We start from the raw sequence: 25,416 nt of genomic DNA on the forward strand, positions 1-25,416 counted from the left end.
TGTAAAGGATCTGAATAACAGAAGAACATTTAAAGCAATAATTTTCTGGCTTTCAAATACATGGCTAGAATTTAGGTGTCCTAGTGTAAGTCCTTGACAGGTTGTGGTTTTGTTTAAATAAGTACTGTTTGATGTGTTGAACTTTTCTGATAGGATAATCCTTAGCCAAGACATTTTCTAAAATACAAATTTTAAATCAGTGAAAGCAGCTGAAGGTTATATTATTTTTGCTGTATATCAAGTCCTTATAGTTGTGAGCTATGATACTAGGAAATGTTCCAAAGGTACATTTTTATTCTCATCTACCGAAGTTGCTTGTGATGTAGACATAGAGGGTAATGAATTGATGCACAGTTAATTACACAGAGGTGGAAATGTTTTAGCCTCATGAAACTTGACCCACTGCTATAATTTTTGGGTAGGTAGGTAGACTGGTTGCCTTTCTTACTCAATTTTAATCTTTTTTTCCCTCTTAAACCAAAGACAAACATAGCAGAGGCCCATTTGTGGAGTGGAGAACCTAAATTGCACAGAATAATTTCTATAGGCATTATTTACAAAGTCATTTTGAAATTTTGAAATCAAGTGTTTTCTTCAAATTGGTTGTCTTCATACTGGAAAACTTACTTTTTATGTATTTTATATATTTGTCTGGCCATGACACCTTTTCTGAAGAAAGTTAATTTAATTATTTGCTCCAACAGTCTTGTGACAGAACGATGAGTAGACGTAGATTTTATTATAGGTCTTAAATTAGATACATTCTTAGGAATGTATCAGTATTCCTTAAAGGGAAAAAATTATATACAGATTCCCTTTCAGATGCAAGTTAGTGCAAATGTGCTACAATTAAGAGAAGTAAGATGGTAGAAACTGTCATTAATTTTCACATATATAAAAACCCTGCCAACCACTAACATTAAAAACAAAATCCATTCTTCAGGAATTAGCTTTTTATTTTAAATGGGGGTAGTTCTCAGGGAATAAGGCAGTGAGATGAGGAACAGTAAAGTATGTAATTATTTTTAATACAGAAACATATATAGAATTTTTTTTACTTGTATTTTGTGCCGTTGAAGCCATTTCTTCATATTGCAGTGAGAATAGGTAAGTGCCAGTGGGAAAAAAATTTGCAAAGCATTTACTTTGCTGATAAGTTAATTTCTGTTCATTAAAGTCTTACCAAATCAGATTATAATGTATTTCTCTAAAACATCTGTTGCTTTATATAATATTGTTCAGCCTGTGTGGGTTATTTTGGAGGTGTGTATTGGGGGTGGGGGTGGGAAGTGGTGGGGGGTGATAAGGACATTAGAGGGGGTGTCTTAGGTATTTTACTTGTTTTCTACTCCACCATTCCTGATATCTTCTCTCTGTTCGTCATGTTAGTTTAGATTAGTGTGGGGGATGTTAGGAGTGGCCTGGTCTCTTTCCTTCTTTTTCCTAGCCAAGGAAGTACCGCCTGGGGATGCTGGAGGAGAGGCTAGTTCCGATGGGATCAAAGGCACGAAAAGCAAAGAACCCTATTGGCTGCCTTGCCGACAGGTGTAAATCAGGAGTACCCATCAATATGGTTTGGTGGAACAGAGTCACAGAAAACAATTTACAGGTAAAAATAATTTTATTAGACATTTTTTGAAAGTGACTATCTTGGCTGCTTTCTGTGTCTGTGAGGTTGGTGGGTGTGAGATTGGATGGCTTAGATGATATACTTAGGGGACATTTTTTTTTAAAATCAAAGTGAGGTTAGTGGCCCATTAACCGACTCAATGATTTTTTTTGGTGGCTTTTTGAGCTTTCTCTGCTTGTATATTTTCCTGTTCTTTTACTAAATTTAGTTTTTCCCTTTTGGATCTTGTTAACAGTTAAGTTCAGTTATTTTTAATACACAAAGTTATTCAGGGTACTATATTTAAAAATCACATTATAAAATTTATTACAGAAAATATAATTTATTTGGAATCTAAACAACAGGAAGCTCATGTGTTGCCTTTTTGGAAATAAAAATTATACGTGAACAAACTTGTTGAGTGTTCTAAAACCACCTTCAATAGTATGTTGTCATAGAGTTATTACAGATACATTTTAGTCTTTGACTCTGCCTTATCAATGCTGAATAAGGAAAACAAATTTTTATAATTCAAAGGCTAGCTTTTGTACAAGATTTTGAAGTACCAACAAAATAATTGAATCATGTTCAATTTCAGTTTGGATTATACTTGTTATATTCTCATTAAAAAATTGGTAATTGTATGATATAGATCTATTAATCAAAATTAACAATTTATCTAGTAGTAGAATATCTTTGCTTCTTTACTTTCTGAGTAAGCTGGTACTTCTGATATATTGCTAGCCAAAAGTCTGTAATCCCACATACACATACCACATGTAAAAAAGATAAAACAAAGTTAACAACTTCGTTTTATTTCTGTCATCAACCTTGTTTTATAAAGAGGTTCCACAATATTGTGGTCTGTTCAATATTAATACTATAGCAATGCCTGTGTTGCTTTAGGTACAGAAGTAAAGAAGTTATTCTAAATATTGCAAAACATGGTATATATCCCAGCTGAAATTTTGGTAGTAAATATAAAGATAAGGAAAAACTTGAGGGGAAGGGTTCACATAATTATATACTTAAAATTTCAGTGTAAAGTTTTGGATATGTCAATTATGAATAGCAATATAGTTCACTGAATTTTTGTCTGAGATCAGAAGGAGCAAGATTTGATGTGGATTGTTAGAATTATTTTTCAGTTTTTAAAAGAAAGTCTGAAAATAGGTCGGATCCTAACTGTGTAAGAATAGATACAGGTGGAACTGGGACTGCTTGTAGGTTGAGTGAAACACTGTTAAATGCAGAGCTATAGCCACTCGACCCCCCCCCCCCGCCCCTCAGGTACTCCCCTTATCCCAGTGGCAGTTTTCATCACTGCTTGAAAAATTGCTACGTTAACATAAGAATATTTGCTAGAATTTTACTTTATTTTTAAATAAAACAGCTACTAATAGATTTGCGTTCAGTGTGAGAAAGATTGAATTGGTGTTATCTGAATCGAATATTTCAAAACTATTATTATTTTATGCTTCAAATAGTTTTTTTCCATTAAGGACATAAGGAATGCCTTATAGCTTGGTCTAATAATGGCGGGGAGGGCAGTAATACCTCCCATTGTGATAAGTATTGAAAAATATGTCCCATGTTGAAGTATTGAAAAATACCCATGTGGTCTCCATTACCATCTGTGTGGGCTCCTAAGTTGGGTACCTGGTACTGTTTATGCAGAGCAAAGAGTATGCCAGTGCATTATTTGTCTATAGTGAGGTTTTTATCTTTTTGTTGTATAAGAAAAATAATTTATATAAATCAGTTCTATACTAGTATTTTTTTAGTTTTGTATGATGCTTTCTTTTAATATTGTATGTTTTTCACATAAAAAAATTTAAAGGATTGTATTACCAGATAAATTAATCTTTCCTGTTTCATTTGTTTTCTTTCCTTTAAAACTTAGGTCTTCTCAATCTTAACATCAGAGAAATATTTATCTATATTTTATTTTAGTAATTATAGCTGTGTTTCTTAAATGGTTACTTTGTGCCAGGCACTGTGCTAAGCGCTTTACATACTGGGGGTGCCAAAAAAATGTATACACATGACTTGTGTTCATCTTTTGTTATTGGTATATATTATTACAATTTTAATACAGCTTTTTCCTTAAAATGTGTATTACGGTTTTTTGGCACTCTCTGTATATTGTCTCATTTGGTCTTCCTTATAGCTTATGGGACAAATGTTATTGTTCAGTGAAGAAGCATCTTCAGAGAAGCTAAGTAGCACAAAGATTACGTAGAGGAGCAGAAATATAGCTCTAGTTCTACCAGAGCTTTAATTGGTTTAATTAACTAACTGGTTAACTGAACTTCTGTGGGGCAACTTTTCTGAGGGTGAGAAAGCATAACGTGGTTTTCCAGACGTGGACTGTGACTCCTGCATAACTTTGCAGTACTTGTGAGGTCAGCTTTTTTCCCTTGTGTTTCATCTTTTTCTCCGTGACATTTCACCACCTTTCTTTCTGGAACTTGAAATATTTCTTTACATTGATTTCTTATTCTTGACCTAAATAATGTCTTTAGGAGTTTTTCCACTTCTGAAAACAAAAGAAAACCAACCAAATGACCAACAAACAAAAATCTTAAAACAGAAGAAAAACTTTCTCTGAAGGTTTCTACCTGAATCATTGATAATTGCACTTATTCTCTCCAATGCTGGATTACTTTCAAGAGCCCATGATTCCCAACCTTTTAGTGCTTAGTAATATTTTTATGTATTTTCTACCAAGAATCTCATGATATGAAAGGACATTTGTAAAATAGTGACACATGCTTTCATTCTAAAAAATATGTAGTATGTTAATTGGAGAATCAAAGAAACTTAGTATTTTCCTAGTCTTTATAGCTTGGTGGACACTAAATTTAGTCTTCAGGTGACTGTTTGGGATGTTGAGAATGCCCATCTGGTCTCCATTACTATGTTTATGGATTTTCTACTCGGGGACCATTGGACTAGATTCACTTTTTTCACTCATTTCTTTACCACCCATTTATTCCTTCATTGCCTACAGTTTGGTGTCATCAGAATTTTGGTGAAACTACTCTCAAAGTTTGTCAGAGATCTCCTTCTTAATTGCCAAATCCAGCAGTTATGTTCAATGCTTAATACGGCTGGCCACCTTTTTAGGTTTGAAACTCTTTCTTTTCTGCTTTCCTTACTCTCTGTCTTATCCCTAGCTCCTTGTGAGTGCCTGTTCTTTGCTTTCCTCTGTATGCCTAAGGTTCCTAAAATTTCATTTCTATTAGAACTCTCTTCTGAATTCCAGACCCAATTTTTTGTGCCTTCTGATACCTTTGCATGTCGATGTATATACATCTGTATCCCACTATCACCGCAAATTGTGTCATGTAGACTGACCGTACTTTTCTGTTCTCCAAATCTGTTTTTTAAAAAATATTTTCTTATATTCCTTCTTTAGTTAATGGCTTTATCTTCCCAGTCACTTGAGGCTGCATATCTTGACTTATTCCCCGTCACCCTCCACAGTCTACCATTTATTGTGAGAAAGCAATTGAAAGACGATATATTGGCCAAGTCCTATTTGCCATCATATTAAGGCTTTGTTTGTCCCCATTTGACAAATAAGGAAATGGCAATTTTGAAAAGCCTCATTGTTAGTAAGTGATAGAGCTGGGATTCTAGCCCAGATCTATTTAATTCTAAATCCTGAGATTTTCCTACTATATGTCTGCCTCTAATCCCTATTCTTTAAAATTCTGCAGTTATCTTTCTCTGCTTTCCTTTTTTTTCATACTACCAACTAGTTTATATCCTAAGTGTATTTTCTGAATAAGTTTTGTTCTGCCTTTCTAGGTCTCTTTCTCTAACCATCCACACATACAAAATTCTAATCACACGGAATCTTTCATACCTCATGTAATATGAAGTGCATTGTCAGTTCTCTGTACCTTTGTATCTCTACCATTGTTAATTGAGCCTGAAAAAAAACTTTCCTTCCTTTTCCTTCAAGAGTTAGATCAAATGCTACCATCTCTGTGGATACTTGCTCAAACAACTCAAAGAAAAAAAAAATTTTCAGTTTCCATAATGCTTGATGTTGTTTAACAGTTACTTGTTTTATATTGTTTGCTTACCTGTTTGTCTTTTCCTGCTGGATTGTAAATATTTGAAACTAGGCATGTGTTTATTTTTGTATCCTGAAAGTATTTTGCTTATCTCTAAATGTTACCATTTAATTTTCTTTTATTAGGTAATATATGCAATTTGTGCTCATTTATTCTGAGACTTTTATATATTTTAAAAAATGGATCATAAATTTTCCAGGATTTGTAGCCACCATATGTTACCATTGCTTAGTTTTATTATCATAACTGATTTAAAACATAAGATGGTGATTTCTTTTTTTGTTTGTTTCTGTTTGTTTATAGGATGGTGATTTCTTTTGAAATGTAGGGGCTCTTCTGTTTTGGTTAAAACTCAAAGTTAACATTGCCCAGTATTCTTGATACTTTTCAATTTTCTGAGCCTGGTAGTAGTCTTAATTACTTCTTGACAGTGTTGTTAAGTACCAAAGCTTCTCCATTTTGTATTTTCCCTGTGATTTTAGTCTAGACATCAAGCACATGGTAGGTGGATGGTCACCTGAGACTCCGCATTTCTCCTGATTGCAAATTCACTTATCTTTTCCTCAGTCTCTGCCTAGGAAGTTTACCCATCCCTCTGCCTGGTCAATCTATACGTTGAATTCAAGATTTTTCATTTATTTTATCATTACACTGTTCAAATGCTATTGTTTAGGAATGAAATATTTTATCACCTACCTCTCAAAATTGTTGTGAGGATTCAAATTTCCAAGCAGTTAGTAGATGTTAATGAGGCAGTGACTTTAAGTGTTTTTTAGGGGCTCACATTTTAATGCTGATGCACTTGAATATTTTTAAAAATTAGTTTGAAAATGCTTTTTTTGAAGGAATAACAATGTGTTCCCATCATTTGCTTAGGAATTAGGTGTCAAGTTGAATGAAAGGATGGGAAATGCACGATTCTGTAGACTTCTCAGGTATTTCTGGTTCAGTTACCGAAAAGTAATGACATGTTGTGAAATTACATTAATTTGTCTCAGACCTTTGGAAATAATTGGATTATGAATGATAAGTTATTAGTGTTACTATTTTATCTCCAAAGTGGTGTGGATGGATGAGAACTGTTGGACTGTGGGTGTGTTAGGAGATTCATCCTTGTTTGTCAGCGTCTCTTTTGATGGTGTTTTTCCCCCTTGTGGTCTGATTAAATGGCATTTCTTGTTAGAAATGTTTAATTATAAGACTGTTCACGTTAAAATCTCTTGTCCCATAAAGTCTGTGAATTCTGGTTGCTTGTTACTGGTGCTTGTAAGGTTCCAGGGAGGTTTTGCAAATTTACTGGGTATACTTGAACCTTTAGTTAGTTTTGTGGTAAGGTTTGGTATTATTTCAGGTGATTTCTAGTCTCTAGGCCCAGGAAGTGGGATCATTTGGGCCTTAGGTGGAATGGATTTGAATTTATAAGTGTGAAACTTCAACCTGTCTACTCAGGGCTCCTCAGGACTTTGAAAAGCTATAGAACTATGGTGTAGCTAAAACGGCATTACTCTATGTGTGCTGCTTTCTGGCCCCATCCCATCCCATCCCATCCCACACCCTTTTCTTTTCTCCTCTTTATAGCTGCTATTCTACACCTTTAACATTCTCCTAAAACCTACTTAGCCCCCCTCTATCACTTGAGTTAAATGACTTCTGTTCTTCAGAGGAGGTAAAGGTCATTGAGAATGAATGACCTCATTTGTCAGCTTTCTACCTGTGTACATTTTCATTCGTACCCTTAGTATTTTTCCTCCTGCCTCAGACAAACAGGTGTTCCTGTACTACCGTGTTTTCCCGAAAATAAGACCTATCAGGACCATTAGCTCTAATGCGTCTTTTGGAGCAAAAATTAATATAAGACCCGGTCTTAATATAAGACCGAGTCTATAATATATGATACAATATATGATATGATATAATAAAATGTAACATAACATAATATAAATAATATAATATCAGGTATAATATAATATAATATGTAAGACTGGGTATAATATAACATAATATAATATAATACCGGGTCTTATATTAATGTTTGCTCCAAAAGATGCATTAGAGCTGATGGTCCTGCTAGGTCTTATTTTCGGGAAAACACGGTAAATGCTTCAGAACCTGTCTTTATTCTTTCTAGCAATTTATTCCATTATTTGTCCCTTTTCAGTTTTAGACAGTCTCTCCCTTGATAATGATTTCTTCCTCCTAGTTTATAAACATGCCATGTTGAAATCGCTCCTGCTCTAGAGGAATGCTGCATGAGGAAATGGTCTGTGGTCAGTACTTTTGGGAAACTGTGATACAATTTGAGAAAGGCTTTCTGCTTATTGTGTCTGCTTTTTCATCTTTCATTCATCCCTTAATTCCTAGCATTCTGCCTTTCACTTGGACCACTCTTAACTTAAATCTTTTTGATAAGGTTGCCTAACTACCAAAAGTAACAGTTCTTGCTTGACTGCTGCTGCATTTGACATTGGTGACCATTCCTCTTTCCTTGAAACTTTTGTTCTCTTAGCTCTTAGACTGTTCTTCATTAGTGTCTTTTGGGGACCTCTTGTCCTCTTTGCGCTGCCCTCAGGAACTCTCCCAAGGTCTGTCCTTGACTCTCTTCCCCTTCATTCCACATGGTGCCCCTTGGTGATCTCACGTCCTCATTCAGCTACTCCCTATTCACATTGGACTCCCAGATACATTTTTTTATTCTCCCAGTCCTCTCACGCACTCTCAATACTAGCTTCTTCTGAACATCTATATGCATAAGACTTTTTAAATTCAGTATGTCTGCAGTGAACACGACATCTTTTCCTTCAAACCTGTTCTTTCATGTACACACATCTGTGCACACTCATTCACAACTATACACCCGCTCTTTGTCTTGGCCATTGATATCACATAGTTGTCTAATTTGTGATTCTTCTTGACTCTTCCGTCTGCCTTATTGGCTGCATCCTTCAGCCGATACGCTCTGTTGATTGTACTACTTTGTATTCACTTTCAGTATTACTGGGTTATAACTGAAGCCTGGGTTATTACTGAGCCTACCTTCATTTCTTACCTGGACTATTATTATTGTTAAGTCTACTATCTGGTTTCCTGCTACTGGTTGTATCTTTTAAACCACTACCTGGGTGATTATCTGATCTTCTAGTTTTCGTCATCTGTTCTTTGTCATTAGAATAAAATCCAGATCTCTTAGAAAAGTAGCCAAGGTACCTCTTGATCTACCTCCTGATTATGCTGCAGACTTACTGAAGTGTTTGCAGTACCATGAAGAGACCCAAGCTCTCGCTGCATCTGCCGTTGAACATTCACTTTGCTGGGTGTGTCCTTCCCTCTGTCTTGACTCATTAAACTTGTCTTAGGATTCAATTCAAGCATGTGGTCTTAAAACCTAATTAGACAGAATTAAGGATTAAGAATAGATAGCTTTTCTGTAGCATTTACATTGCTCTAATAAATGTCTGTGTAACTTTGCTTATAGACTAACCATGTATAGCACACTGTACATACTTAATATTTTTTTGATCTGTGGGTGTTCTGAGCTGTTGGGGATGTGGCATGGGGCTCAGGGTACATTGTATACTTGTAAATGCCAGTTCATGAGCTTGTGGAGCACAGTGTGCTATGTCCCTTCCTTCTCCGCAGCCTAGCACCGTGCCTGGCACAGTGTCTGTTATGTATCAGCTACTCAAATAATTCAAGGAATGAAACTGCACTAAAGGTTATCTGGCGAGATGAGTCTTTGGTCTAATATCAGTCCTGAAATTTAGTGCCTTTTACATTTTCTTAAATTTTTCTTTGATCCAGTTTCATGATGAAATGTCATTGTGGAAAAATGTTTGAAAAACCTTAATGTATGTTAAATTTTGTGATTAAATGTGGCAGGATCTTGGTTAGATAGAATGCCTCTAAGTAAATTTCTCTTACTATGCAATGTATATAGCTATAGATAGGAGATGTGTATAGGTACAGAAGATAGTTAAAGCTATAAAAAATAATTCTTGCATCTCTGGAATGCTGTGAGCGTCTCACTCTCCTGGATTACTCATTAACTGACCTAAATGGGTGTTTTTTTTTCTCTTTTTAGGGAGAGTAATATTTTTTTCCAGCTTTATTGAGATAATCAACACATAAATAGGGAGAGTAATGTGGAGAGTGAACTACATGGTAACCATTAATGATTACTGTTATTGGAGGACTTTGACATGTAAATAAATTTTAAGTGGAAGAGGAGGAGTTCACCTGTTTTTGTTTTTAAATGTCTTCTATCATCCAGATACAGATTCTGCTTTTATATATATATTGGTTCTGCTGGTTCCATTGAAATATTGCATATTTTACTTGAATTCTTATAGTAATTCCACTCCATTCAGTGATGGTGACATGCAAAGGAAAGGGTAAGGTGTAAGTGGCTTCATGCTTTACAAATCTTAAGAAACTTTCCTAAAACATTTTTGTAAAAATTGTATGTCCTTACTGAAAAAAATTCAGATACTGCAGAGAAGTACAAAAAAGGAAGCAGAAATGTCCCCAGTTCCCTCACCACCCAGAAATAATGTCTGTTAACACAATAGCGAGCATCTTTAGTTGGCATCCTTTTGCACACGCGTACACGCGCGCACACGTTCTCGCTCCTTCCCCTTTCTCTTACACATAAGCACACTATTTTACAAAAATAGCAATTTAGTATAATTGCTGTATTGTAGCCTAATTTTTATTTTATTTTATTTGTACTCAGTAGTGCTATGGGCCTCTTTCCACGGTCCATGAAAATATATCAGTCGACATAATTTGTAATGGCTACACACTATTGTATGTGCTGTAATCTCCATAACCATCTCCTGACTGAGAGATATTTTAGTTACTTCCTTTTTTTTGAAAATAATTATAAATTAAAAAATGTGCTGAACTTAATCTTTTCTACTTGGGTGATTTTCTCCTTAACTTTAATTCCCAGATGTGGGAGTACTAGGTTAAAAAGCATGTTTGTTTTTCAATTTGATTCACATTATCAGACTATTCTCAAGAACAGTGTTTGTAGTATTACCTATTTCTGGCAAACTTTGTAAAGGATGAACTAAATGAGTATCTTTGGAAATTTACGTGCCTGTAATTTCAAGCTGTTATATATAGAGAGAATCACTTTTTGCTGAGTTCATGCATTTTTTTCTATTTAATTCTACCATAACATAAAGCTTATTACTAATTGATTTTCATTTGGCAGGTTCTGACATATACATGCTGCTTTCCCCTTAAGATACTCAAATTATAAATAAGAGAACTTGTATTTAAAAGAACACTGAATCTCTTGGAAGCACTAGTAATCAGTGCTCTTTCACTGTTTCCATCAATTCTATTTTGATTTATTTAGAATATATTTCTTCTATTGGGGATGTTTATCAGAGGAACCAACTTATAAGATGAGCCTTGACTGGTCTTGAATAGGTCAGTTTCTGAATAAGTAAGAAGTTGAGTATATTTTTATAATAAATTTTAAATTGACCATATTTGGATTTGCTTGAAATATGGGGAAATAACAACCCATTAAATTAAAAAAAAAAATCTTGTAGAAACGTGAACTTTGAGGTTCTGGTTAGCCATTTGACTTCTCCTTTCTGTCTTACCCTGTTCCTCTTTATTCTCTGTTATTTATGAACACTGAAGACTAGTAAAAATAGCTCTGAATGGGGCTGCTCCTTATGACCATGGGTCTCATCTTTTTATGCGTTTTTAGATCATTTTATGAAGACAAAAATACTTGCTTATTCCTCCCTTATCTCCGACGTTGCCAATATCTCCTCTTCTACCTTTCCAAAAGAATTCAGTACTCCTTGCCCTTGCTAAGAAACACACCCACACACACCCACCCACCCACCCACCCACCCTACCTATTTGGGACATGAATCTTTTGAATTAGTCCCAAGTGGCTCCTTTGTCACTCCAAAGAGGGAAGAATAATAGTGAAGATGGAAGATTGGAATTGTAGGTTTTGGAAAAAAGTAGATAAGGTTAAGATTAATATTAGCATTTTATCTCTTGGTTTGTTTGTTTTTTAATTGGCTTAATTCAGTCAAGGACAGTGGAGACTTGACCAGGTCAATCTAATTGGATTTCAGCAATAAAGTCTTTAAACAAAACTACTTCTCTTCCTTTCTTTCCACTTTCGCTTCCTCTTTCTCCTCCTTCTCTTCCTCTCTTTTTCTACTTTTCTCTGACTCTCCTTTATCATGGTTGAAAAGTAGAAGATGGATTGGAGTTGAGTAAGACAAGTCAGGTTGGTCCATTGGGATGATGTTGCCTGAACAGAGATGATGGTGGCCTAGACTAGGGCACTGACAGTGAAATGGGTAGAAGAGTTGAATTTGAGAATTATTTACAATGTAGAATAGACTCCATAACTTGATGTTTCAAAGATATCTGCATTATCAAAAGGACAGTTGTGACATAATTTACCTGTTTTGGGAAGAGATGATATAGAAAGCAAAGCAAGACTTGGAGGAAAAAAACGAGCTTCATAGGGCAGTAATTGATTTGCTCAAAAATTATTTGAAATGGTAATTGCAAAGTACCTCTTTACCTTTTACTGGTGTCTGATCTAACGAAAACAAGGAGTTGGTTAATTTTTATATATTGATAACCTAAGATCAAATTAGGAATACCTTATGTTTTGAAAGCATTGCTATTAGATTTGCCTTCTGGCTAAGATGGAAGAGCAGGGATTGGACTTACCTTCTCTCCAGAAATAGCTAAAAAAACTGAATAAAATATATGAAACCACAGTTTTCAAGACATTAGATATCAGGTGGTGGAGGATAATGATCCCTGATAGATGGGAAACAAATGCAGTGAGCTGTGTTATGTGAGCTCTTACTGCCAGGCCTGGTGCATGGAGAATGAACTCAAGTGGAGCCTATCCAATTGACAATACCAAACTGGAAGTTCACAGAGGCCAAGGTGGGTATAGTTTACAAGAAAAAGAAGAGGAGAGAGCTTATACAGAGAACATCGGACACTTGTAAAGGTTTCCCTTGAGTCTTTTGCTGAGTACTGATCAAAAGATAAGAGTAAGGAGGCTACTTGAGCTAGAAGAAGAAATTTCTGAAAAGATTACAGGAATTAATTCTCAGAGCTTATTTAAGGCCAAGAATAGTCCCCTATTTTCACCAGACAACGTCCAAAACATAGTTCATGAAGCATCAGGTGAGCTAATGAAAAGTCTTTTGCCTCAGTATTGGGGCCAAATTAGCCTTAAAATAAATGTTGCTGTAGTCCTTCCTAACAAAGTTTAAAAGCAAGACCTGAAAGGATCAGACTCATTCTTAAACAGTTTAACTATGATGGAAAACAAAGCTGAGTAATATTTATAGGAATAAAAAAAATTCAGCACCCATCAAGATAAAAGTAACAGTATTTGGCATCTGATTGAAAATTACCGAACATGGTAAAGAAGTAGGAAAATATGATTCATAAATAGAAGAGTATATAATCAATCAAAATTGACCTAGAAATGTTATACCAATAGTATATAAGAACATCAAAGCAGTTATTATAACTGTATTCCATATGTTCAGGAAGTTAGAGGAAAGAGTATACATGTTAGCACAGACATGGGAGATACTTAAAATCCAAATCAAACTTCTAAAATTTAAAACGAATATCTGAAATGAAAAATATATTGGATGGGAATAATGGCAGATTAGACATTACATAAGATTAGTGAACTGGAAGGCATAGTAGTAGAAACTGTCTGGAAAAACGGAGAAAAAGTGACCTGTGGGGTAACTTAAAGCAGCCTAACACACTTGTATTTGGAGTTTCTGAATCGGGGTAGTGGAGGGTTACACAGAAAAAGTATTTCATGGGCAGATACTTTCCAAATTGAATGAAAAGTAAACCCACATATCCAAGAAGCCCAATGAACACAAGCATGAAAAAAATCATGGGGCGGGGGGAGGGAAACTATGCCAAGGCACACCAGGTCAGCCAGAGGAAAAATAATCCCTTTTTGAGGAAAGCAAATGCAGCTTATTTCTTACTGGAAGTAATGCAATCCAGAAGACAGTGGCACAGTGACTTTAAAATACGGTAAATGAAAACATGTCAATTTAGAATTCTAGTCTTGGAAAAAATATCATGCAAGAATGAAACCAAATAGGTGCGTGTAAAGACTGATGAAATTTGAATATGGTGTGTAGTTTACTTAAACCTACTGTACCAGTGTTAATTAATATGGTTTTGAAAATGCACTATGGTTATGTGAGATGTTATTTTTGGGGAAAGATGGTGAAAGGTACCACTTCTTGTGACTCTTGAAATAATTTAAGAGGAAACACTTTTTCAGACATACAAGAGTTGAAAGGATTCATCATCAGCAGAAGGGTACTTCAGTAGATATTGAATGAAGTACTTCAGGCAGAAGGAAAACAATACCCTGTGGAAATCTGGATCTGTACAAAGAAGTGAGGAGTACTGGAAATACCGTGTTTCCCTGAAAATAAGACCTAGCCGGACCATCAGCTCTAATGCGTCTTTTGGAGCAAAAATTAATATGACTCGGTCTTATTTTACTGTAAGACCAGGTCTTATATAATATAATATATAATACAATACCCAGTCTTATATTAATTTTTGCTCCAAAAGACACATTTGAGCTGATGGTCCGGCTAGGTCTTATTTTCGGGGAAACACAGTATTAATTACATGAGTAAACAGCCATGTGTTGCTTAACACTGGGGATATGTTCTCAGAAATGAGTTGTTAGATGATTTTGTCATTGTGTGAACATTGTACGATGTACTTACACAAACCTAAGTGGTATAGCCTACTTCACACATAGGCTATATGATATAGCTTATTGCTCTTAGGCTGCAAGCCTATATGGCATGCTGTCATACAAAACAACATGATTAAATCAAGTAAAAGAGAAAATTATGTAATTGAGAGATGAGGTAAACAGTAAATATATGAGGCTGCTGCTGTTTTAACACGGCATGCTGTTTTACAGCAAACTTTTTTTTTAAGTAGAAAGTACTCTAAACCAGGCGTGTTCAAACTGCGGCCCGTGGGCCAACTGCGGCCCATGATCCATTGTTAATTAACCCGCAGCAAATTCCAAAAATATATTTAGTTTACTTAAATAAACCAGGTGAGGCAATATGTACTTCACCTTGAGTGAGTGGCCTGGCTGTTTGTGTATTTTACCGCATATGGCCCTTGGTGAAAAACGTTGAAAAAAGTTTGGACACCCCTGCTCTAAACTAGTGATAAAAATTATAGTATAGTAAATACATAAACCAGGAAAAAGCGCTTATTATTACCAAGTATTTTGTACTGTATGTAATTGTACCTGCTATACTTTTATATGACTGACAGTGCAGTAGGTAGGTTTACACCAGCATCACCACACACATGACCAAAACGACATTACGATGTCACCAAGTGAAAGGAATTTTTCAGCTCAATTATAATCTTATGGGACCACCATCATATAAGTTATCCATCACTGACCAAAACAGCATATCACTGTATAAGAAACTTTCCTTCTGATTATTTAAGTCTCTTTGAAAGATAACTGTTCAAGGCAAAACTAGTAACTTTATTGTAGGGTTTATAACATATATAGAAATGTGTTATATGTTATGATGACAGTAGTACAAAGTCTGGGAGGGGAGAAATGGAAATATAATATTGTGAACTTGCTATACTGTATCTGAAGTAGTTTAAGATTCTATGATAGTGGGTGTTAATGGACTGAATTCTGTCTCCCCCAAATTCATATGTTTAAGCCCTGACCCTTAATTTGACTGTATTGGGAAATGGGGCCTTTAACGAGGTAATTAAGGATCAGTGTGGTCATAAGGATTGGGCCCTCATTCACTGTTGTAACAAACACCAGGGATGCATGTGCACAGAGAAAAGGCCTATTGCTGTAAGGGCACAGCAAGAAGGCTGTCTGCAAGCCAAGAAGAAACCCAGCTGTACTGGTGCCTTGATCTTGGACTCTTAACCTTCTAGAACTATGAGAAAATAAGCCACTCAGTGTGTGGTATTTTATTTTGGCCCGAGGTGACTAAGTCAGTTGGTGATAAGTTAAACATATGCACTATAAAATCTAAGGCAACTACTACAGTAATAGAACAGAGAGTTGTAGCTAAGAGGGGATAAAATAAAATACAAATACAGTTAATCCCAAAGAAGGCAGAAAAAGGAAAAGGCAAACGAAGAACAGATGAAGCAAATAGCAAGATTGTGGCTAGATTTAAACCCTACCGTATCAATAATCATATTAAATGTAAGTATCTAAACATCCCAATAAAAAGGCAGAGATTTTCAGATTGGATTAAAAAAAGAACAAGATCCAACTATATGAAACTAACAAGAAAACTACTTGAAACATAAAGAGAAAAATAAGTTATGAGTTATACCATGCACTAGTCAAAAGAAAGCTGGGATAGCTATAGTCATAGCCATCAAAGTAGATTTCAGAGCAGAGAATATTACCTGGGACAAAGAGTGTCATTTGATAAAGATAAAGGGGACAGTTCATGAAGAGCATGGATATACCATTCTTAAATGTTTATACATTTAAACATGTTAAAATATATGAGACAAAGATTAATAGAATTGCAAGGAGAAATAGACAAACGATAGGCATTTCAATTCTCTTCTCAATAATAGAAGATAGAAGAAGGACAAAGTCAGTAAGGAAATTGGAGACTTGAACAACTGTAACTACCAGTTTGATATATATAGAACACTGTCTAACAACAACTAAATACCTGTTCATTTCATGCCCATGGTACATTGACCAAGACAGATGAATGCTAGGTCATGGAACAAGTCTCGATAAATTTAAAGGTATTCAAGTCATACAGATATGTTCTTTGACCACAGTGAAATTAAATTAGAAATCAATAACAGATCTTTGGAGAATCTTCAAGTATTTGGAAACTGAATAACATACCTCTAAATTACTCGTGAGTCAAAGAAGAAATAGAAAGGGAAATCAAAAAGTATTTTGAAGTGGATGAAAATGAAAACGTCAAAAGTCATGGGATACCACTAAAGGGATGAAATGAACAAATCTTTGAAAGATACAAACTACTCAAGTTCACTCAAGAAGTAATAGATACATGATTAGCACTAAATCTTTTAAACAAATGGAATTTGTAGTGAAAAACCTTCCTACAAGACCCAATCTAATTTTACTATAATATAAGACCGGGTCTTGTAATATGATATATGATATGACATATAATATACCAGGTCTTTATAAGACCAGGTATAATATAATACTGGGTCTTATATTAATTTTTGCTCCAAAAGATGCATTAGAGCTGATTGTGTGGCTAGGTCTTATTTTCAGGGAAACATGGTATTAAAAACTTGATTGATATAATTAATCATATCACCCAACTAAAACCATATGATCATCTCAATAGATAGGAAAAAACGTTTGACTAAATCCAACATCTATTCCTGGTAAAAACTCTCAGCAAACTAGAAATACGAAGGAACATCTTGAACCTGAAAAAGAGCATCTATATGAAAACTGCAGCTAATACTATACTTAATGGTGTAAAATGAAATGTTTTTCTTCTAAGATTAGAAGTAAGGAAAGAAGAAGAATGTCTGCTTTCACCGCTTCTATTTAGCATTTTTCCTGGATGTTTTAGTGTAATAAGAAGAAATAAAAGAGATTGGAAAGAACGAAAACTGTCTTTATTCAGAGAGACACAATCATCTATAGTTAACATAAGTCATCTGTACCTAATAAGATGGAATCTACAAGAAAAGCTATTCTGTAAAGTTTGTAAAGTTTGCATGATACAAAAGCGACACACTGAACTCAGTTTTATTTCTCTATTGTGAAGAATGGTGGCCCTCAAAAGGTAGGTTCAGGTCCTAATCCCTGGAATTTGTGAATTTTACCTCATTTAGAGTCTTTGCAGATGTAATTAAGTTAAGGATCTTGAGATTGAGATCATCCCGAATTATTCAAGTGGACCTTGAATCCAGTGACATGTGTCCTTGTAAGACTGAGGCAGAGGGAGATTGCACACAGAGAAAGTGATGTGAGGTTGGGGGCAGAAATTGAACTGATGGGGTTCGAGCCAGGAAATGCCAGAGAACGCTGGCAGTCACCAGAAGCTCGGAGAGAAGCATGGAATGGATCCTGCTCCAGAGCCTGTGGAGGGAGCGCCCACACCTTGGTTTTGGACTTTGGGCCTCCGGACTCTGTAAGAGAATAAAATTTTGTTGTTTTAAGCCATCAAGTTTGTGGTGATTTGTTACAACTGCCACAGGAAACTGATACATACATAAACTGAAATTTTAAAAATTATGCAATTTATGATATCAGAAATGTAAATAGGTATCAGTCTAACAGAAGGTCTGAAGACCTGTACATTGAAAACTGTAGAACGTTCCTGAGAGGAATTACAGAAGACCTATGTAAATGGACATGGATAGCATGTTCATGGATCTGGGGACTCAATATTTTTAAGATGTCAGTTCTCCCCAAAATGATCTATGGATTCAGTGCAGTCTCTATTAAAATTCAGTAGGCTAGCTAATAGAAACTGACAAGCTTATTCTAATATAGGAAAATGCCAAGGACCTACAAAACAAACCAAGTTTAAAAAATACAAGAAAAAAGATGCAAGACTTAACTACCTGACTTCAAGACTTACTGTAAAGCTACAGTAATCTAGATAAAGTGCTGTTGGCATGGAGATAGATTGGCATCAGTGGAACAGATTAGAGAGTCCAGAACTTAACTCACTGATACATAGTTGATTTTCAACAAATTAGTGAAGGTTATTTGGTGGACACAGAATGATGTTTTTGACAAGTGGTACTGGAATAATTGAGTATCTCTATGCAAAAAAATTACTTTAGACCCATACCTTACACTACAAAATTTAGCTCAGCATGGGTCATAGACCTAAATGTAAAACATGAGAAAACAAAACTTAAGAAAACAGAAGAATATATCTGTGACCTTTGGTTGGGCAAATATTTCTTTGATACAGCACCAAATATATGACCCATGAAACAAAAATTTGATAAACTGCACTTCATCAAAATTTAAGAACCTTTGTTCTTTGAATGATACTATTAAGAGAATGGAAAGACAAGTCATAGATCTGGAGAAAATATTTGTATATCACAGATCTGAGAAATTGTCCAGAATTGTCAAAATTCCATATGAGAAAACAAGCAAACCCAATAAAAATAGTAAAAAAATGTGAATGGACATTTTTACCAGAGAAGATATAATGGCAAGTAAGTGATTTGGGAAATGCAAGTTAAAACCAGAATGAGATACTAATACACACCTATTAACATTTCTAAAATGTAGAAGAAAGAAGTCTGACCAAAGCTCCTGTTCCTGAATGCGTAGAGCAATCCGATCTCTCCATACAGTGCTGGTGAATATATTAAAATAGTACAACAGCTTTGGAAAACAGCTGAGCAATTTTTAAAAAGGTTATATATACAGATAACACATGTCCAAGCCATTTACTGCTAGTGATAACCCAAGAGTAATGAAACGTGTCCGTACAAAGACTTGTACGCCAATATTCATTGCAGCTTTGTTTGTGGTAGCCAGAAACCAGAGACAACTGTTGGCCAGTGGATGAAAGGATAAACCAACTGTGGTTTTTCGATATTATTGAATATAAATCAGCAGTAAAAAAAAGAAATATTGATAGAGGCAATGACATGGATGAATCTTAAAATGATGCCAAATGAAAGAAGCTAGTCAAAAACAGCACATACATATGTATATAAGGTTCGTTCATATTCTGGGAAATGCAGACTAATCTATAGTGAGCAAAGGCTGATCATTGGTTGCCTGGAGACCAAAGTAGTGGAGAGAGAGGAATGGAAGGGGGGAATTTAAAAGAGGCTTTGTGGCTTGTAGAAACATTTTGGGCATGATGGATAGTATTCATTATCTTGATTTAGGTAATGGTTTCATGATTGTCAACCTATGTCAAGAGTTATAAAAGTTTACATTTTAAATATGTGCTGTTTATTATATGTCAATTATATTTAATAAATCTGTTAAGAAAAAGTCACCAGGTCGTGTTTCATTCAGAGTAGAAAGATTACTGATAGCAACTTACAAAGCCATTAAGACAGGTAAAGCAAGTTGAGATCAATCAACTTGCTTTAGTTGAGATCGACTAAGGAGTTGTACCATGAAAGGTATTTTATGGTTTTATAAGTTTACTATGTGATTTTTAAAAAAACCTGACCAGTGTTCAGAAATATTAGTAGTTTCTCTTTCATTCATCACATCACCTTAAGACAGCTTCTTTTTTTTATGTATACCTTTTGACATATTAACAGTGAAATACTACATAATATTTCGTGTTGTTTCCATTTAGTATAAACCTCTTCCTGTCCTTTCTACCTAATTAAAAAAATACTTAATGATTGTACTTTTTATGTTGTCCTACTTACTAGTTTCTTAATTTATGGGACTAATTTGTTGTGGTCTTAAATAATAAGTATCCTGTTTGTAGTGCAGTCCAGCAGAGTATTAAATACTGTTACTTTAAAGCAACAGTTTCCATGGAATCATGATAGTAGAATAGCATAAAATTGTATTGAACCTGAGCTAGAAACCTCATCAGAAAATAACTTCATTTGTAAAAAAAGTCTTTATCAGTCATTTGTAGATTGGAAATATAATACTGTACCATTTTGGTTGGGTGAGATGTGTGGATTGAAACAGTAATTATTTCATTTAAAATATAATGATAATAATTATAACTGCTTTTTAGAGCTAAAGGTCAGGACTCTTGATTTAATATATTTCTGTCCAGAGAGTACAGGCAGGTATCATATTCAGATGTTAGGGGATGATGTCAGTTGGAGAACTCACTGTATAAAAAACGTGCTTGCTGGTTTTGGCATGAAAGATGCGGTGTAAATTTAAGAGCATGAGAATCTAAAACTGTATTGATAAATTCTCACAAAGTGAATGTCTGCTATTTAACTTGAATAAACATTGTTTTGTTTTTCCCCAAATGTACATTTAGAGCTCTTTAAGATACAAATAAAAATTAGGGTCTTAAAATATGAATAGAAATTACAATAGAAATAGAATTATCTGTATGTTAAAAAAACACATCTAGATAGTTATGAAGGGATTATCTAAATCATAGAGCAGGAGTAATAAAACTTCGATTTTCTTTTTCACTATTTTCTAATTTATTCCATTCTGTTTATATTGTTGAAGTTAGACAAATAATTTATATAACCCAAGTCCGTGAACTTTCTTTCCAGGTACAACCTTTAACTTCTAAAGCTAAAACAAATTGTTTATTTTCTGATGAATAGATAATTCATTTTAATGTGATTGGTTTTAGTTACCAGTTTTTCCTTGTCTTTTAAAAAATTATTCTTAATATGTTTAAGGTGTGTGCTTATGCTATTTTGTTACTTTATAAAACCCTTATATTTTAAACCAGTACTATTAAAGCAGTTTAAAGAGTGCATCTTTTTATTGTAGTTATTTTGACTAATTTTATGGTCAAATAGTATTCATTAGTATAATCATTTTATCATTATTACTTTAAATATTTCTGATAGTTTTCTAATCTGGCTGTAGGAATTTATATTATCTGTTAATAATAGTAGCTCCATTATCCCTAGATTTTGGGTTTTTGTGTTGTATGTAAACCCCATGTAATTCTTTTTTCTGTTATTTATATGCTTTTACTCGAATACTCTAGAGTTGAATAACAAACTTCCAAACCACCCACTCAAGGGAAATGCCTTCCCATCATAAATCAGGATTTAAAGAAAGGAGGGAAGATTTTAGGCCTTTCTTTTCACTTAATTAAAATTAACTGTCGGGTAGGCTTTTTTGCATATTTGATTGTTGAATCTCTAGAAGTTACAGTTTAGTGTATAAATTTTCATAGTTATATTAATTTTAATAACTTCTGTTATAAATTTTGAGGTTCTTTATAATTTGTTAGAATGATATTTTATGTATAATTTGTTTGGGAAAGGTAGAATAGACTTTTACCTCCTATTTCTTGTTTATAGGATCCCTTTCAAATTAATTTAAATAGACTATTTAGAGAAACTCAGCTTTGAAATCAGATAGTCTATTATTCACAGCAAGTGTAGGACGCACATAAGTGAAGTAGAAACTGGGTAGTACCTAAATCTCAGAAACATGCTACTAAAAGTTTTTGTATGCATGTATAATTTTCTTTGTCTAAATTTATTGTCTCTTAATAACCTTGTAATCCTGAAGTCGCCATCTCTTCTAGACATTTTGGACTCTTTTACCAAGATCCCCGTTGCTTTTTATCTTGACTCGCAACTTCTAAAACAGATTTAGGATTGACTGGTACACACTGATTTAGCCCTGAAGTGATCCTGTTAGTAGCCATTTGTTCCCAAAACTAGGGATTTACACAACAGTATAATGTACTGGCTTATTTTCTACTCCAGAAACTAAGGAATTGACCATATTTTTAAAGAACGTGCCACTGTTGAAAACTTGAGAATTTAGAAGGTTGTAGTGTGTGTGTGTGTGTGTGTGTGTGTGTGTGTGTGTGTTAGACAAGAGGATTTTTTTTTTCCTCCTACATTTTATCACTGTGTTTCATTTTTGCTGGCACATAACTGGTAAAATATTATTTGTTTTAGAGTTTAAAATTAGGTTAGCCTGTTGCCTTGTTATCTTCCAAACCTAATATTTTGAACTCGAACATGACAGTTTATAGTGTTGTTCATGTCAAATAGGGAAGTTTGCGTGGGTTGTGCATTAATTAGTCCAGCGTCTGATTTTTTGCCTTCTTACATCCTAATGATTAGTTCTAAAATACTTTTAAGTGATTAAATTCTTTGTGTCATGTATCAGTGTTTTAAATTTAGTTTATACGCATACATAAAATGTGTGCTGACCTATGAACATATGAATTATTTCCTTGGTTGACCCTATTGCAAGTTGAATTCAAATAATATTCATGTTAACGGTCATTGAATCTTTATTTAAGCGTGTAGAATTTAAAATGGTCACCATTTCAGAAAAATATTTAGGGTATTCGTTTGTTTAACATGGACAAAATATAGACCATTTCTGAATTTGAAATCCAGTCTCATAATGTTGTAGTAATTCTTAAAGCCAAAAGTACCAGGCCACTTGAATATATAAAATGTTGTGACATAGTACAACCGTGAAAGAAAAATTTTTTAACATAATCTCATAGAAAAATATTTTTAATATAACAGAAATTACATGGGATACTTTGCAGGCCTTGGGGCCTCTACTGTGTTCTTCTATCTTGATTCCTCCCACGTTTGCCTTGTTTTTAAGTGTTTTTCTTATCTTTACTCTGTTACTTAAATACATGGCGCTGTATTATTGGAGGAATGTCTTAAGTGCTTACAAAAAGAAGTGATTAATTTGGGGATAAAGGCAGTTTTGACCCTTATCCTGGTAGAAGTGGTTTAAAAATATTAAACTTGAAACTTGTTGCTCAGTTTTGAGGTAGTCTGAACCTCCCAGTTCTCTAAAATGTGTTAGGATCGTTTGGTAATGATGCATTTTGCCAATAAAGGCAAATTTTACATGTTTCTAAAGGTGTATTCTGCAAATGAAATGATTCAAATCCTCAAATTTGATTTAAAAATTTCCCTCAAGAAATTGAATTATACCACCCCAAAATATAGCAACTAAAAAACATTAAATCCTTTCAATAAAATATTTTACTCAGTAAATAAAGCAGTGTGGAATAATGCCTAGTAGATTCAATGTCTTTTTTGGGCTTAAAGTGTGTTAACTTGCTATATTTGATTTTTAAATAGACACCAAATCCTACCGCAAGCGAGTTTATTCCTAAAGGAGGATCAACCTCCAGGCTGAGTAACGTGTCCCAGTCAAATATGTCTGCCTTCTCTCAAGTGTTCTCTCACCCATCCATGGGAAGCCCTGCTGCCGCTGGATTAGCACCAGGTAAGCTGAGTAACTATTTCCAGTGAGTTCCAGATACCAAGTCTGTAAGCATCATGTACTAGTCATTTATCAGAACTGAAACTGGTATATACTTGAATGATTCACATTTGAGCACATTGTGAGTTTGTGTTCTAGGTGTTGGCACCACAGACCAAGTGTGTAGTTGACAAATTGAAAGCAACATTTAAACATGCACAGAATTTATATATAAGGATATCTAAAAGCACAGAAATAAATTTAAAGGAGGAAGTTACTTAGGAAAAATATCTATCTGGACCTTAGTATTTCCCTGGTTTTTTTTTTTTAAAGTCAATGATAATGCTGGTTTACTCAAAATCTTCTTTAAGAGATAAATAGAATACTGATGTGTATATATGCAGAGTCCTTTGTACTAAATTTCTAAATATTTTTATCATTCAAAATACAAGTTTAGGTGTATTACCTTTCACATGTTTGGTTATAAATCTGTAGTAGTGATTTCAAATTGGGTAAAGTATTATAAATAATAGTAAGAAAGAAATGTAAAGTAATATTAGGGGTCATCTAGGCAGGGACAACAGTACTTCTCAATCATTTTCTTCCAGATTTACCCGTAATGGCGAAGAATTTGAACACATGTACTTATACCCCAGGGATCCTGAGGCATAGAACTCTTTTTTTTTTTAAGTCCTCTTCTTTTGTCTTAAAATTCATAAATTCATGCAAATTTTGCAATCTATTCCATAACGTAAACGTTTACTATAATACAAACATCTGAAAAATTTCTTAAGATAATTAACATCCCCATCCCTACTGCAGTGTAGCTTATCCGAAGTGTAAGGTATGCCAAATTATACTGAATTCATAGTAAGTGCTGAGCAGGTTATCTTGTGTCTGTAAAATGTTTGAGCTCCTCACACAGATTATGTTTCTAGAGCCTGTACTGGATAATCATCACCTGGTATTGAATGTTTCAAAAAGCAGAAACAAAATGGAATATACATACACTAAATGAAGCCAAAAGATCTCTATAATCACCCTGGAACTAGTGCTGCCTCCAGGGCTTAATCCAGGCAGTAAGGGAAGTGTTGGTGCTGATACTCGTATGGATTTCAAGGACCTTTGGGGAAGAAGAGAGAGAGAAGATAATGATAACGTTATGGAACAAAGAGAGCATCTGGTGTAGCGTATGAAGTATCAGGTGTGCTCAGAGGCTGAATAACCTTGTGTTGTCAAGGGTTATCAGTGCCTCTCTTCTCTCTCTCTTCCTCTCCACTGGGCTCTCCCTTCCTTCCAACCCCCTCCCTCTCATTTGTCACCTTACCTTTTTCCTACCTTGGCTCTTTTCAGGTTCAGTTAAATTTGTGAACATTTTCCCCTTTTCCCTAGAGAGCAGTGTCAGAATTGAATATCCCTGGTAGCCTCAAAGTTTTACTTGTAAGTAATATGCTGCTATGATTTTTCTCCCATTGAGGTGTGTTCACATTGTGTACATGAGCAAAATCTACGTGTCAGCTATACATCTAAAATTTCTTAGAGATTGTCCAGACTTCTGAGTGATGTTCATAAAGCATCCACAATAATGGTATCCATATGGTAATTACAAACCTTGGGCTTTTGTAATTAAGGACCAATTTATTTTGACGTAACAACATACCTTGTTTCAAAAAGAAATATTTTGTTTGCATCTTTGATCAGACTAATTCAAGCTTGCCAATAAAAAAAAAACACAGGCTTTTTAAATATTGGAGGAATTA

General features: G+C 34.5%; 1 protein-coding gene across 6 annotated transcripts in view; it reads left to right on the forward strand.

Annotated features, from left to right (window-relative positions):
• Window positions 1-25,416, forward strand: part of PAN3 (poly(A) specific ribonuclease subunit PAN3) — a 134,333-nt gene that overhangs the window by 40,197 nt on the left and 68,720 nt on the right. For 4 of the 6 annotated variants that reach the window (XM_019736448.2, XM_019736451.2, XM_074330062.1 and 1 more), the window contains exons 5-6: window positions 1,448-1,609; window positions 23,533-23,680. In XM_019736448.2, coding sequence (XP_019592007.2) covers window positions 1,448-1,609; window positions 23,533-23,680 — 310 coding nt within the window. The remainder of the gene's footprint in view (window positions 1-1,447; window positions 1,610-23,532; window positions 23,681-25,416) is intronic. The other 2 variants (XM_019736452.2, XM_019736453.2) reach the window with 1 other exon arrangement.

The sequence above is a fragment of the Rhinolophus sinicus genome, linkage group LG04 (genome assembly GCF_036562045.2).
Source record: "Rhinolophus sinicus isolate RSC01 linkage group LG04, ASM3656204v1, whole genome shotgun sequence".
Taxonomy (NCBI): Eukaryota; Metazoa; Chordata; class Mammalia; order Chiroptera; family Rhinolophidae; genus Rhinolophus; species Rhinolophus sinicus.